The 13,282-nt window shown below is 52.4% G+C and overlaps 4 protein-coding genes across 4 annotated transcripts; 1 reads left to right on the forward strand and 3 right to left on the reverse strand.

Annotated features, from left to right (window-relative positions):
• Positions 1 to 869: 869 nt before the first annotated feature.
• On the reverse strand, positions 870 to 3,884 carry M431DRAFT_383305 (hypothetical protein). Its single transcript, XM_024914729.1, has 3 exons — positions 1,754 to 3,884; positions 1,600 to 1,699; positions 870 to 1,547 (listed from the first exon to the last, which is right to left on the reverse strand). Exons 1-3 carry the CDS (start codon positions 3,662 to 3,664, stop codon positions 1,138 to 1,140), a joined length of 2,421 nt encoding a protein of 806 aa, XP_024776311.1. The 5' UTR covers positions 3,665 to 3,884; the 3' UTR covers positions 870 to 1,137.
• Positions 3,885 to 7,120: 3,236 nt separating this feature from the next.
• On the reverse strand, positions 7,121 to 9,193 carry M431DRAFT_81396 (hypothetical protein; the record flags this gene model as incomplete). The annotated part of the gene is made up of 2 exons (XM_024923037.1): positions 7,121 to 7,516; positions 7,598 to 9,193. The coding sequence occupies 2 exons, from the start codon at positions 9,191 to 9,193 to the stop codon at positions 7,121 to 7,123; spliced, it is 1,992 nt and encodes a 663-aa protein (XP_024776312.1).
• Positions 9,194 to 9,791: 598 nt separating this feature from the next.
• On the reverse strand, positions 9,792 to 12,095 carry M431DRAFT_506399 (hypothetical protein). The gene is made up of 6 exons (XM_024918799.1): positions 11,852 to 12,095; positions 11,551 to 11,607; positions 11,304 to 11,491; positions 11,135 to 11,245; positions 10,785 to 11,055; positions 9,792 to 10,724 (listed from the first exon to the last, which is right to left on the reverse strand). Exons 1-6 carry the CDS (start codon positions 11,871 to 11,873, stop codon positions 10,051 to 10,053), a joined length of 1,323 nt encoding a protein of 440 aa, XP_024776313.1. The 5' UTR covers positions 11,874 to 12,095; the 3' UTR covers positions 9,792 to 10,050.
• Positions 12,096 to 12,180: 85 nt separating this feature from the next.
• On the forward strand, positions 12,181 to 13,225 carry M431DRAFT_518381 (hypothetical protein; the record flags this gene model as incomplete). The annotated part of the gene is made up of 2 exons (XM_024920366.1): positions 12,181 to 12,907; positions 12,998 to 13,225. The coding sequence occupies exons 1-2, from the start codon at positions 12,359 to 12,361 to the stop codon at positions 13,223 to 13,225; spliced, it is 777 nt and encodes a 258-aa protein (XP_024776314.1). The 5' UTR covers positions 12,181 to 12,358.
• Positions 13,226 to 13,282: the final 57 nt, after the last annotated feature.

The raw sequence follows: 13,282 nt of genomic DNA on the forward strand, positions 1-13,282 counted from the left end.
AGACCTACGTATATCCGGCGCGTCGATTGAGCCGTAGTGGTGTCTCAAGTTCGTTCAGGGTCCTTTTCACTCAGTCAACGCAACCGCCTGACGTATGCAATGGGCCTCCAATATCTGGCCGTCTCCCTTACCATATTCATTGAGGCCATTCTGCAGAGTACCAAAGAATTATAATACCTGGAGTAACATACTGTTCCATCAATACCAAACCCCCCACTTTTTGCCTCGTCATCTAGAAATCACTTCCCATATTGCTAGGAATATCAAGATGTGTTTAAAGTGCGGAGCCCATGTTTGAAACAATCACCATTATATTACAGACACGGGAGCCACGTATTTTACATTATATCAATTACTCTCTCAGCTCACTTTTTACCCACCTTCTCACACACCCACTAGCCAAAACAATCCCCAAAAGCCCCCCTTATTCCCTCCCCAGTATTTGACTTTATATTGCCATTGGCCATCCCTCATATCATCTACAACATTGCCGCCGATCCCGCCAATTAAACCGGCTTACGTGGTTATTCGGGGGATCTACTTCACACAACATCAATCTCTGAAACACGCCAGATTTGACACCCCTGATACGCGCTTTTAGAGGACGTATTGATCTTTCATTTGATCGGATCAGAGACGATTGATGCGATAGGGCACAACCATAAGTGACAACTCATTACAACACCCGTTTATTCATTCTATATCGTATAAATGTACATCTACAAAGCGTGGAGCCGTGGTAGCCACCCCCGTCATGTAAACTCGTTCAGGAAGTAACTATTCCTCGAGACTCGGCCTTCTATCCAAGTCCCAAGTATTCCCGTAGGCCTCGTCTCTTGATTAAATCATGCAGATATCTTTTAAATAAAAAAAGAAGAAGCGAAAAAGAAGAAGCGAAAAAGAAGAAGAAAAAAGGACCGTGCAAACTCGCAGGCAGGCACAGAGCAAGAAATGTGTAGAGTGAATCTCAACCAAAAAACGCCAAGGCACCAAAGAAAATGATTCAAGGGTCATGAGGGCCAACCATTGCCATGCCAAAATAGCACAGCGATGGGGAACGGGGGCCACCAACATCTAGACTTGACAGTACTCATTTCTCTTTTTGTTTCAAACTCGCAAATTCAACATCATGCCTCTTTATTTCGCATTGCGCTTAAAAGCTAGAAGCTCTGCCAGGCTTGCGAGACCGCTGCCATGCTGCAGGAAATCGTGAGCCAACAGCTCGTCCGCAGAGGCTCTGCTCTTGACGTCGACACACAGACAGACGGAAAGGAAGGCCTTGAGCTCCTTGCTCAGCTTCTCTGGCTTCTTGAGGCGGGGTGTTCCGTTGGTGGCGATGAGGTAAAGAGCCTTCAGGGGCTCTTCGTTCAAATAAGGCGGCTCGGACTCGATCATCTCAATGGCCATGATACCCAGAGACCAGATATCAACCTTGGGGCCGTATTCTTTCTGCTTGACAACCTCGGGTGCCATCCAGTAAGGTGTTCCCACCATGGTGGCTCTCTTGGACTTGGCTTCTGTCAACTTGGCACAGAAACCGAAATCAGCTGTGCAGTTGTTAGCATCCGTATTCGGCTTCATCTTGTTTGGAAAACTTACTAATCTTGACGTTTCCTCGGGCATCCAACAAGACATTGTCACTCTTGATATCACGATGGATAATGCTCTGAGCGTGCAAGTGCTGTAAGCCTCGGCAAGTCTAGTCATTTGTTAGCATCATTGTCTCACAGAATCTTCTGAGAGGGGGGTATACCTCGTGGCAAATGGTAGAAATCTGCTCCTCTGATATTGAGGGGTTGTTGTCAATGACATCAGTCAAGGCACCTCCCTCCATGAATTCCATGACAACCCAAAGTTCCGCGTTGTTGTTTCGGAGGAAAGCATCGAGGAAGTTGACAATGTTCTTGTGGCGGTTGTCCTTCATTACCATGATCTCGTTCACAATCAGCTCTTTTCTGGGCTGATGGGCAAGATCCATCTGCTTAATGGCCACCTGCGCTCTGGGTCCTTGCTGGCGAAGGAATTCGCGAGCCACACCCACGGCGGTGTCTTTGATCTTGGCAACATATACCGAGCCAGAGGCACCCTGACCGATCTTCTTCTGCTTAGAGTAGGAGAGGTTGGGGTCTTCTTTGGAGACAGCCTCCTTCAGCTTGGCCATGACCTCATTCTCTGACATAGTTGACATGCGAACATCCTGCTTGCGTTCAGCAGGAGTCTGCTTAGGCGCTGGCTCAGGTGCCTTGGGCTCGCTCTGCGGCTGGCTCTGGTTGACCTTGGAGACGTTAAGAGGCTTGACAGGGGCGGGCAGACGAGCAGCTTGAGGCTGAGCTTGAGGCTGTCTTTGCTGGGGTGCCTGGGCAGCACCGTTGGGAGCTCGCGAGCTGGGGCTCTCGTTACGCGCTGCCGGGGCTCTGGGCACAGAGCTTGAGCTAGACTGAGGGACGACGGGAGGTCGTCCGGCGGCAGCAGTCGGTGGTGCAGGTGCCGGTCGCTGAGCTTTCAGACCATTAATCGGCTGAGCGGCCTTGGGTGCAGGGGGAGCTGCCCTAGATGGGTTGAATCGGTCGGCAGCGGATGGGCCTGAGCCTCCATAGCCACCACCAATCTCTTGCTGGGACATTGGGACCTTGTTCTTGGGGAGAGACGCGTTGTACTCTTCCATCTCGCGACGCTCTCGGTCTTCTGCCTCGCGCTGTCGTCTTCTCTGCTCATCCCTAGCAGCATCGCTTGCCGAGGTGTAGGTCGGTGACGAGGTTTGCATCTGCTGGCGTGGCGGCTCAGGACGTCTCTGGCCACCAGGGCTGTACTGAGAGCTGCTGCTGCCAGGGGGAGGCGGGCGAGGAGGTGCAACTGAAGAGCCGCCGCCGCCCATACCCATCGGCTTGTTCTGCATTGCCCCTGGAGGCATGCCGCCGAACTGGTCATCGTTCTTCTTGGCGAGATCTGTGGTATAAAAGTCCAAGACTTCGAAAACAGCCTGGGGGTTGCGTTCGTAATCTTCCTTTGTGATGGCCGAAGAGTTGAGCAGCTTGGACCATTCCGGCGGCAAGCCAACAAACTCTCCGGTCTGCGGGTCGAAGCCAACGTGGACGGCGTGCGAGAAGTTGGTCGGATTGCTCACGCCGCCCATGCCAGGGCAGGCACCGTAGATGAAGTCGATCCATTCGTACAGGTCATCTTCGGTCTTGACCTTGATATGAAGCGCCTTGTTGTTCTCGCCGTCGTCGTCACCAGGGCTGGAGGACGATCCGTCTGCTCTCCGCTTGATCTCGAAGATGTTGCCTGCGGCCTCGACTCTGCCGACGTTGGTGACGTCCTTGAGAAGGAGGGAGTATGCGACCTTGCCACCTTCAGTCTTGTGAAAGTCTATGGCCTCCTTACGGAGGATCAAGTACTTGTTCTTCCAAGGTTGGAAAAGGTTCTTGTTTTCCTTGATCGAGGCCCATCCCTCCTTTCTCACAGCGACACCGCCCATTCCGTCTGTGTTGTTAGTCTGCTGGCGAGCGATGGGGAGAGAGATGGTAGAGCCAGTGTATGTAGACGTCGCGGTGCTGCGAATTGGGGAGATTGCCATGTTCGCCATGCTGCCCGGAAGATTAGGGTTAGGAGTCAAGGCAAGACGCGGTCTGTCGGGAGGCTGGGGTGCAGGGCCGGGATTCATAAACTGGTTGGCCGAGTAAACACTAATGGCATGTATCTATCAGCATAAAGTCCGTCGTCGACAAAGATGTGTTGACATTGAGTGCTGCACTCATAGCAGTACAGCTGAGAGCTGGCGAGGAGAGCGGATGGGGTCAATCGAAAAGGGTCAAATTGTATATTATACTTGTGAAGGGGCTGTTTGAACTTGAGTGACAGGGCCCTCCTAGGAGAGACCGCCACTCAAGAAAGCACACCCATACATAAGCACTTGGCGGTATGGAAAATCTGCCGCCAATCCCAGTAATTGGGTCGTTGTGAGGGGTGGATAGCATCCATAGCATTTGCCGACTCGCATCTCGCCCGGCCAGCCCTGGTCCCAGCGCGCTTATGGAGACGTCGTGCCTGAGACGCCGCGAAAGTGGTTTGAGGTGCTAAATTGGAAACGTACCTGTGCTGAGCCATGTTGATTATATAAAAACCTGAAAATAAATAAAACGCAGCGGGGAAAGCTTGGGTATCCTGTTTAAATGTGTCTTCTCTAATCTCTTGTGCGCTTCAAGACAAAGAAGTACGGAAACTATGAAGAAAGGAAACAAAGGCGTCGACCCTGTCGGCGGAACAGCGAGAGTGTATCGACGATGCGCGAGGAATTGGCCGCCTCTTGAGACGACGATGGCGGGCCAACTGAAGAGAGAGAATGTGAAATTGAAGAGAAGCAGAATGAAGGAGAGGGCCGGCAGTCGATCGAATGCGCGCAAGAGTCGCACAACGACGGGTCGGCAGACGGGTGGGGATTCTCGCGCGCGTGCAGACGCAGCTGAAGGCTTGTCGTTCAGGGACCAGCTCAGGGCGCAGGTGGAAAGTTTGAAGTCTGGTTCAGGTGCAAACGAATCGAGCGCTGCGGGCGGTTTCGACTGCAGTCTGTCTGATTCTACGAGGAGCTGCGCGAATAGCCCAGCTAACGCAGACGACAGTATCTGAGTTGAGGCGTCAAAAAAAGAAGGGGAGAAAAAGAAGCGAGCGCACGGCGAGAGAAGCGAGGATGGGGTGGGAAGAAGGAGATTTGAGGCGACACGAACAGCTGGGGGTACCTTTGGCCGTGCTCAGCATCCAGCTGGGCCACTCAGGAACGAGTGCCACCACTAGCATCCAGTACCTAGGTCGATGTGTACTACCGCCTAGTTGCTACAAGTACCTGACCTACAGTACATCCAGCGCGCTGGAGGTGGCCTGTGGCTCCCCAGCCCGTCGTAAACGGGCTGCACAGGCAGTGCCGCGGCGGCGGCTGCGGCTGCTGCTACTCTCTGCTAGTCTGGTAGCTTGAGCACAGGACTAAGGTTGAACCATTGGATCCATTGATTGCATTATGCATAGGGGTCAAGGCTCTTCTTGCGCGGTACCTCCCAGCATCCTTTGAGATGCGACGGGTACACGCCTCTCCATAACGCACACTATGGCCCTCAAAGTATCGCCTCGACGCCTCGACTCGGGCGCCGGTACCTCGTGGTGAGGACAATGGAGAAACAGCCAGTGTGGGGAAGGTCGCGACAGGGCCAGCGCGGAAAGGCCACACCCGTTACTGGCCAGAAAGTCGAGGTGGGCAGGTGGGAGGTGGGGTTGCCAAGCAGCGCTGCAGGTGGATTTGCCGCCACCAGGCAATACCCCTGAGGATGCTGGATGCTGCCCCGTTAGGGGAGTCGGGGGGGTCCTCCAGGGGGGAATGCTAGTGGTGGCTGCAAGCACTAGGCCCTAACACGGCACTGTTGTCCGCTCACCTGAAATCATTGTTACAGACAGACAGTCGGAAGCGGGACACCAAGGATCAGCAATTTGCAGCATCGTCCGTGGTTTGAATCCAACATGACAAAGGGCACTTGATGATCCAATTGACGGAGCCCGTTGACGGGAATAATCCTAATCCTTTAACTGCAGACATTGACATGCACTTGCACGCCGCCGCCCGTCCAGCCGCGTTTGTTTCCTCGGCACGTCGCCCACCAGGTAGTCTCGCCACTCAGACCTTTCGGGGGTTCATAGCCAACCCATTCGTTGATCAGCGCCCATTCGATGCTTCAGATCAAGACATCTCGTCCTATCGAGTGGCAGAAATGTACAGTGATAGTCCTTCTCCGCTTTTCGGCTTGAGCTTCAGGAGCGTCGCAGGTGCCATCACAAGCAAACACTCCAACGCGGATGCGTGTCTCGTGGTATCTCCAAATCCACCCTGTGTTTCACAGTCTCAATCCCGAAAGGAACCTAGGATCCTCCGTCATCAACGCGGAGATTTTTTTTCTTTTACTTTTCTTCGTTTGTATTGTCAGCTGGGCCTTGCATTCTGCCGACGGACCAGTGCACGCATTTCCGGGTCATGAGGGGAGGTCAATAATCTCCATATACTAGCAGCATGAGACTATCTTGGGAACAAGTGCCAATACTGAACCCTGCCCTGTCAGTTGTCAGTCGGAGCACGCTCATCCTTCTCATCAAATGTTTCACGCGTCCCGCTCATGCTGCAAACAAGAACCTCCTTGAAGCCGGGTAAATAAAGTTTCAAGGTTGACAAATACATATATCGTCATAGGCAAGCAAGGCTAGCATGGGGAGCAGCGGGAGCTTCCCACTGTGACGTGAGCTAGGCTTCTCTCCCTTCTTGTCGGTCTTTGATTTCTGCTTCTCTTTGTTAAATTCAACTGACGATCACGTCAAAATAGACCAGGCAGGGGAGGCTACCTAACCAAAGGGGGGAAAAGGGGGGGGGGAGGAAGCAGTCCAACGAGTCAGCCTGCTATGATATCCAACCCTTTTCCTAATCAATGCGGCCGATAAAACACAAAACTAACCCGCTAGGGACAACCCATTTCGCATCCATTGGTTCGTGACATCCACCTCCATGCTTAAACCCGAAGAGCAATACTACATGTACACGATGTGGGATTACACAAACCTCGGAGTTTACAGCATGTGCGAGTAGGCTCACGAGGCTGCCATGATAGAGAAAAGAATAACCAAAGTGTAATAAATCACCAACACATGGTAGTACTAAGTACGAGTACGCGCGCGCGAGCAGGCCCCCGCCCAATGAAGATGGAGCGACAGGGATGCGTCGGCAACCGTTTTGATATGTACGAGTATGCAGGTTTGCTCCTGTTGTTAGCTACATATGCCGATCTATCTACCACAGAACCTAGTCTCCGCCGCCTGTATGCGTAGTCATCACCAGTTGCCAGGCATTGGCATCTGCAATTCTGTTCAGCTTACAGGGTAACAACAGTTCATACCTTGCAACATCGTAGCATGGTAATGCTTGTACATCTGTAGATTCTTCTTTAATAGATCTTTCTATCTGAAGCAACTAACAAATCTTCCTGTACAAAGCAGACGTGACATATAACCGACTCTCAACTATATGAGATTCAACTTTTTTGTTTTCATCAAATCATCTTCTTTCCATCATCTAGATCTAACCTCTAACCATCTATCGGGCGACGACCTCAACCTCCTGCCCCTCGAACTTGGGGAGCTCGCCCGCAACAGTCTCCCAGTTCTTGCTGCCATCTACAAGTGATTTAATGGCATCCAGAATCTTGCTCTCCTCAGCTCGGACCTGAGTGGTCGAGTCACGATCTCTCAATGTAATGGAGCCGTCCTGAAGGGTCTGGAAATCGACGGTGATGCCAAGCGGCGTACCGAGCTCATCATTACGGCTGTATCGCTTACCGATACTGGCAGATGAGTCATCTACACGGCTGGAGACGCCGAGGCTTCGCAGCTTCTGAGAAAGAGCCTTGACCGCGGGCTTGAATTGCGGGTTGGATGACAGGGGCACCAGAAGGACCTTGGTCGGGGCCACGGTAGGTGGGAAAGACAGGACCTGTAAAACGAAATTCATCGTTAGTAAATGTTTCAAAAAATCATTCCATGTGGAAAAGAACAAGGGAGGGGAAACACATACACCACGAGACTCATCACCACCATCGCTGGCACGGGTCCAGTAGTTGTGCTCAATGAGCGAGTAGAGAATACGGCCAATACCAAATGACGGCTCAATGACATTGGGCGTGAACTCGCGAGTGTTCTCCACTCTCTTGCGGAACTCAATAGCGACTGAGTCCTTGTCGATAGTGGCCTTGCCATCGGCAATGCCCTCCACGTCCAGGACAATCTTTCCAGTCTCAGTCAGCTCCTTGGCCAGCTTCTCACGCTGCTCTTGCGAGGTAGCCTCCAAGGCAGTCTCCACTGTCTTGGCATCCTTCTTGAATAGGGGACCAAACTTCTTCTTTTGAATATCGATTTGCCACTCCTCAATGACCTTGGGCTCGTCGAGTCGCTCACGAACGACCAAAGGAGCGCCAGTCTTCTTGGCATGGACGGTCAAGTCATAGGCACTGCGGTCGGCACAGCCAACGCACTCAACCCAGCCAGTCGAGGTCAACAGCTCAGCGTCCCAGCAGTCGCAGGCGTAGTGGGCCATTTCGTTGGCCATGTGCTGTCGGAAACGCATCTTGGACAGGTCGACACCAATTCTCTTCATGAAGAGATGGATACGGGCAAGGAAGTATCCAAGGGTCTCGTTATCAACAACACCGTCCTTGACGGCCTGGCCAATGGTCATCTTCTTCGTCTCCGTCTTTCCAGAGAGCTGAACGTGGCGGTCCAGCAGAACCAGCTCAACGTCCTCAACCTCGTGGAAGCGGCTGTGCTTCTTGCCACCCTCGGGGTCGACAAAGTGCTCAATCTCAGCCATCAGGAACTCTCGCACACGCAAGAGACCGGCACGGGGAGAAATCTCGTTTCGGTATGACTTTCCGATGGAGGCCGAGGCAAAGGGCATCTGGGACTGGTTGAATTCGAGAAGCTTGGCAAAGTTGAGGAACTGGCCCTGAGCAGTCTCGGGACGCAGGTATCCGGGCAGGTTGCTGCTCGGTCCGATGGATGTCTGGAACATGAGGTTGAAGGCCACGGGCTCTGACGGAAGCACGCCAGTCTCAGGGTTCTTGAGGTCGTACTTCTTGATAAGCTCGCCGAGCTCAGGACCGCCATAGTTGTCGATCTTGGCGAGCACCTCCTCGTACTCCTGGACAACAGCATCGTCAAGCTTGACGGCGGCTGCGGACTTGGCCTTCTTCTTCTTCTTAGGGTCGACCTCCTTCTCCTCCACCTTTTGGCCACGGGCCTCCTTGTCGCCCTTGAGCCGGGCCTCGAGGATGGCCTCGACGAAGTGGTCGGCTCGTAGGATTTCGCCGTTCTTGGGGTCCTTGCACATCCAGTCGGCAAACTTGTCGACGTGGCCACTGGTCTTGAGAACATCGTGGGGAGTCAAGGCAGTGCAGTCCACCTCGAGCATGTCCTCCTCCAGGACAAAGTGTTTCCGCCACAGGTCGACGATGTTGGCCTGGAGGGCACAGCCTGGCGGGCCGTAGTCGTAGAGACCACCCACGCCGCCGTAGATCTCGAAGGAAGGCGTGTAGAACATGCGTCGCCGCAGCATGGCGTCGAGGACAACCTTGTCCAGGGGCTGGCCCTTGAGAGTCGTGGCGGACAAAGACATGGCGCCGGCTTTGGGGTTTTGCGGCTTGAGAGGCTGGAATGCGCAAAGCTTTGATGAGGCTGACAAGGTGCGACGGCACAGCACTGCAGCAGGCCGAGTCTGGCGCGGGGCGAGTCCGGATCTGAGGCGGGCGAGAGTTGCTGGGGAGGAGAGCAAATGTCGAATTGGCTTCATCCACCAGAGTTTTAACGTTGGAGGAAAGAGGGCGCGAGTCACAAAAACTCAGGCCGCACTGGTTTCCTCTGGCACGGAATGGTGGGGTTAGAGATAGAGGGGAGAAACATCTAGACAAAAGTTGTGTGTGCCCGCGTGTGACTCCAACGGCCGGTGGCCCACCAGGGATCTAACCTTGCAGTGGCCGATTGACTCTTTACAGCCCGGCTTCGGCTGCCCCTCCACTGGACTGGACTTGGCCAGACAGACCCTGCACGCTATCTACAGAGGGCGCTAGTCCAGAGCGGGTTGAAACTAAACTTGTCCTTGCAACTTCACATGAATTCCATTATACACGTATACGAGTAGTATACCTAAGGTAGGAGCAGGGGGAAATAGAATAAAATACTACTAACCTGGATGGTGAAATAGAAGGTGAGTTTTGCTTAATTTCATCACCTCATCAGATGCTTCGTCTATTCTTTCACTTCAAGAGGCGCTGCTATATGGGAAAAGGTGACTCGGCCTGGCAAATGTAACTATTGAAGGCAAGTCGATATAGGTGTTAATGTATGCCGGTTTGCCATTGATTTTATCCACCACTCATTCCTAAATTTCAAGAGGCTAAATTCCATTTGATCCCTTTTTATCCTCTATACAGTCATAAACCAATCTATTCGAAAAAGTAATCTCCCTCTACTCAACTAGCGCAACTCTCTCGTCGGAGTCGCAGACCTGCTCTCCGCCCTAAAAATGCCAATGTGTGAACGGTGCGCAACATATTCACTATCCGCATAGCCCAGTATGCCTCGAATCTCTGTACTCTGATGGCCCAAGATCCTCGAGATTTCAGGGGCGGCATAGTTGACCAGAGCTCGTCCAACTTCCAGTCCCAAGCCCTCCCAGCGCTTTCCATCTAGACCGGGAACTGATCGTCGGTTGACTACGATGAGCCGGACGACTTCTTGCTGGGCAAAATTGCCCTCGACATCAACCACACCAACGGGGAGCAGGCCAGCCTTGTTAAGGAGCGCTTTGTGGGCTCCTTCGTCGATGTACAGCGTGCCATGGGGGTTGGGGGTGTGGAGGAGCCAAAAGTGGCGGTCTCGAATTGGGTCGGTTGAAGGCAGAAATCTTGTATGCAATGGCGGAGCTGGTCTTGTCTCTAGATTCTCTGATGCAGCAATGAGATTGAGCGACACGGACGATGCTGATCTTGAAGGCTGGGACTGATGGAGGTAGCGCACGATGCTCAGGATGTTGCCTGGATTGGACGACCTAGTGATGATTGTTGTCACGCCCGCCGACGTCCCGAGTCGCGCGGCAATGATCTTGGTGCTCATACCACCAGTACCCAACGCTGATCCGGCACTTGAGACTATTTTTTGTTTACCGTTAGCTAGCTCCACGTTTGATGCACTCTGGAAGCACAACATACCATCCGCTTCGAGGGCCGAAATATCCTCGACAATTTCGATGGGCTTAGCATCGGGGTTGCTTCTCGGATTCTTATCGTATAAACAGTCGACATCCGTCATGAGAAATAGGAGATCTGCGTGTATCATAGCCGCAGTAATCGCTGAAAGGGTATCATTATCGCCAAATTTGATTTCGGAAACTGCCAGGGTATCGTTTTCATTCACAATGGGGATGACTCCCATGTCTAATAGTTCGTTGACTGTGCTTTGAGCATTGAGGTATCGCGTTCGCTAAAGAGAAAAAGCATCGTTCGCGGTCAGCTTGGTAGTGTCCTTGTTAGTTAGATTGTCGTGGATAGTAGCATCATACATCAGCAATGTCATTTCGTGTAAGTAGAATCTGAGCTACCGGTTGTGTCAGATGAGCAAACAAGCTATCCCAGAGACTAATGAGCCGGCACTGGCCGATTGCTGCTAATGCCTATGAGTATGTTAGATTGCTTGGTTCACTCCACTGGGTTCTATGAGAGCAGCCTTGCCTGCAACTGGGCCAAATGCTTGGGACGCTTCGCTACGTCCATACGGCGAAGACCGACGCCAATGGCTCCCGAAGAGACAATGACCACTCGATGGCCATCCTTGCGTAGCTTGACCGCCGTGTCCACAATCAACGTCAGGATAGGAAGTAGAGGTTCATGGGTGTTTTCGTCGACAATTGAGCTCGTCCCTTTGTTTCGCTGGCCGTTAGAAACAGGTCGTCATCGTCTACATTGACATTGTACTCACCCAGCTTAATGACAACAGTCAGCGGCTTCGGCTTCCTCATGGCCGCCACGCCGTCGTCTTGAATTGGCCGAACGCAAAAAAGTTAGACAAGATACCAAGTCTTAAAACATTGAAGAAAGCACATAGCAAACAATGCGTTGGAATAGGAAAACAATACAATAAATTCGGCTAGAAATAAATAAAACCAAGAAACAGCATGAAATGCAATGAGCCAAAGCACGGAAGGGCGTCCTAGACGCCCACCGCTATTAAAGTAAATGAGACATGACGGCTCGTCATAGTATAGGCTGGCTGGGCTTACTCTGAGTAATATCTTCAGACATTTTCGCCAACTTCCCCTGTCGCGACCTGTGCTCTGCCTGAGGAAGCTAATTGGCGCAATCGAAATATGTCGGCTTAGTTCATTGGACTTGATCGCCTTGTTGAGATGAAAATCGCTTTCAAGGGGCCTGTCGCTGCAAGTCCGAGATCGCCCCTCCTTGCTCATCCAAAGTCGGCTATTTGGAGTTTCTTTCTTCTTAATGGCCAGCTTCTGACAAGGACAGGCATGTACCTGCGATAAGATAAGCCGGAACCGCAACCCGCCTGAAAAAAGGCGCCCTCACCGCCCTGAGCTTTGCGGCAGAATTCTGGACAACATGTATTAGGTGAGGCAACTTCATCACCTCATCCAATCTTCCAGTGGCATGAGATTCCCTTCCATTGTCTCACCCTACCATTCCACTTGGCATTTTCAAAAAGGAGAAACTGTTCTAAAGCACCCCTTGCATCCTTCTCCTTTCCAATTTTACATACACACCCTACAGCCATGGCATCCGGCGCATCGCCGACCCCCCCAGCTCCGGCTGGCTCTGCTTCGCCGAAACCCGCAAAGGAAGTCGTCAATGATCCAGCTCGAACCGGCTTCGACCCGCAGATGAAATGGTGGATGAACTACTTCCGAATCCTGTCAGGCCAGATGACTCCCGAGGGCCTCTTCCACTACCGCGAATGGCGATACAAGGTCCACGAGGAACGTGATTGCAAGCGCTGCGACGAGTACCGCGACTGGCTCTTTACATATTCACCCGCCGTCCGCTTCCTGTCAGGCAAGATCCAAGACCTCAATGGCAAGCTGGATGCTTCAAACGTGTTGTGCCGTCGGTGCCCTGCGCGGCTGGAAGAGGATGGCCAGGTACATCGGCAGTCGGGAGGCTTCAGCCCCAATCACGGCATCTTGATTTGCGCAAACGAGATCCGCGACCGTAAACACCTGGAAGATACGCTGGCACACGAGATGGTACATGCGTGGGACCATCTCAGGTGGCAGGTGGACTGGATGGGCGATAAAGACTTGAAGCATGCTGCGTGCACAGAGGTTAGTACTTTTGTGCCTACCTGAAATGCCTCAAGCGGAATTGAACAATCGCCAAACTGATCCTCGAGACTGACACTTGTCGAACAATAGATTCGTGCATCGATGCTAAGCGGAGAATGTCGCTGGAGCAGAGAATTCTTCACCCGAGGCAACTGGGCTCTGACCCAGCAATTCCAGAACTGCGTTCGTTCTAGAGCTATTCGATCAGTCATGGCTCGACCGAGATGTAAAGATGACGTGCAAGCGACAAAAGTGGTCAACGAAGTCTGGGACTCGTGCTTCTCAGACACCAGACCCTTTGATGAGGTGTATAGGTGAAATTTGAATGCCTTGTAAAATATAGACCCTATGATGTACGATAACGTCTAGCCCCAG

The sequence above is a fragment of the Trichoderma harzianum genome (assembly GCF_003025095.1).
Source record: "Trichoderma harzianum CBS 226.95 unplaced genomic scaffold M431scaffold_4, whole genome shotgun sequence".
NCBI lineage: Eukaryota > Fungi > Ascomycota > Sordariomycetes > Hypocreales > Hypocreaceae > Trichoderma > Trichoderma harzianum.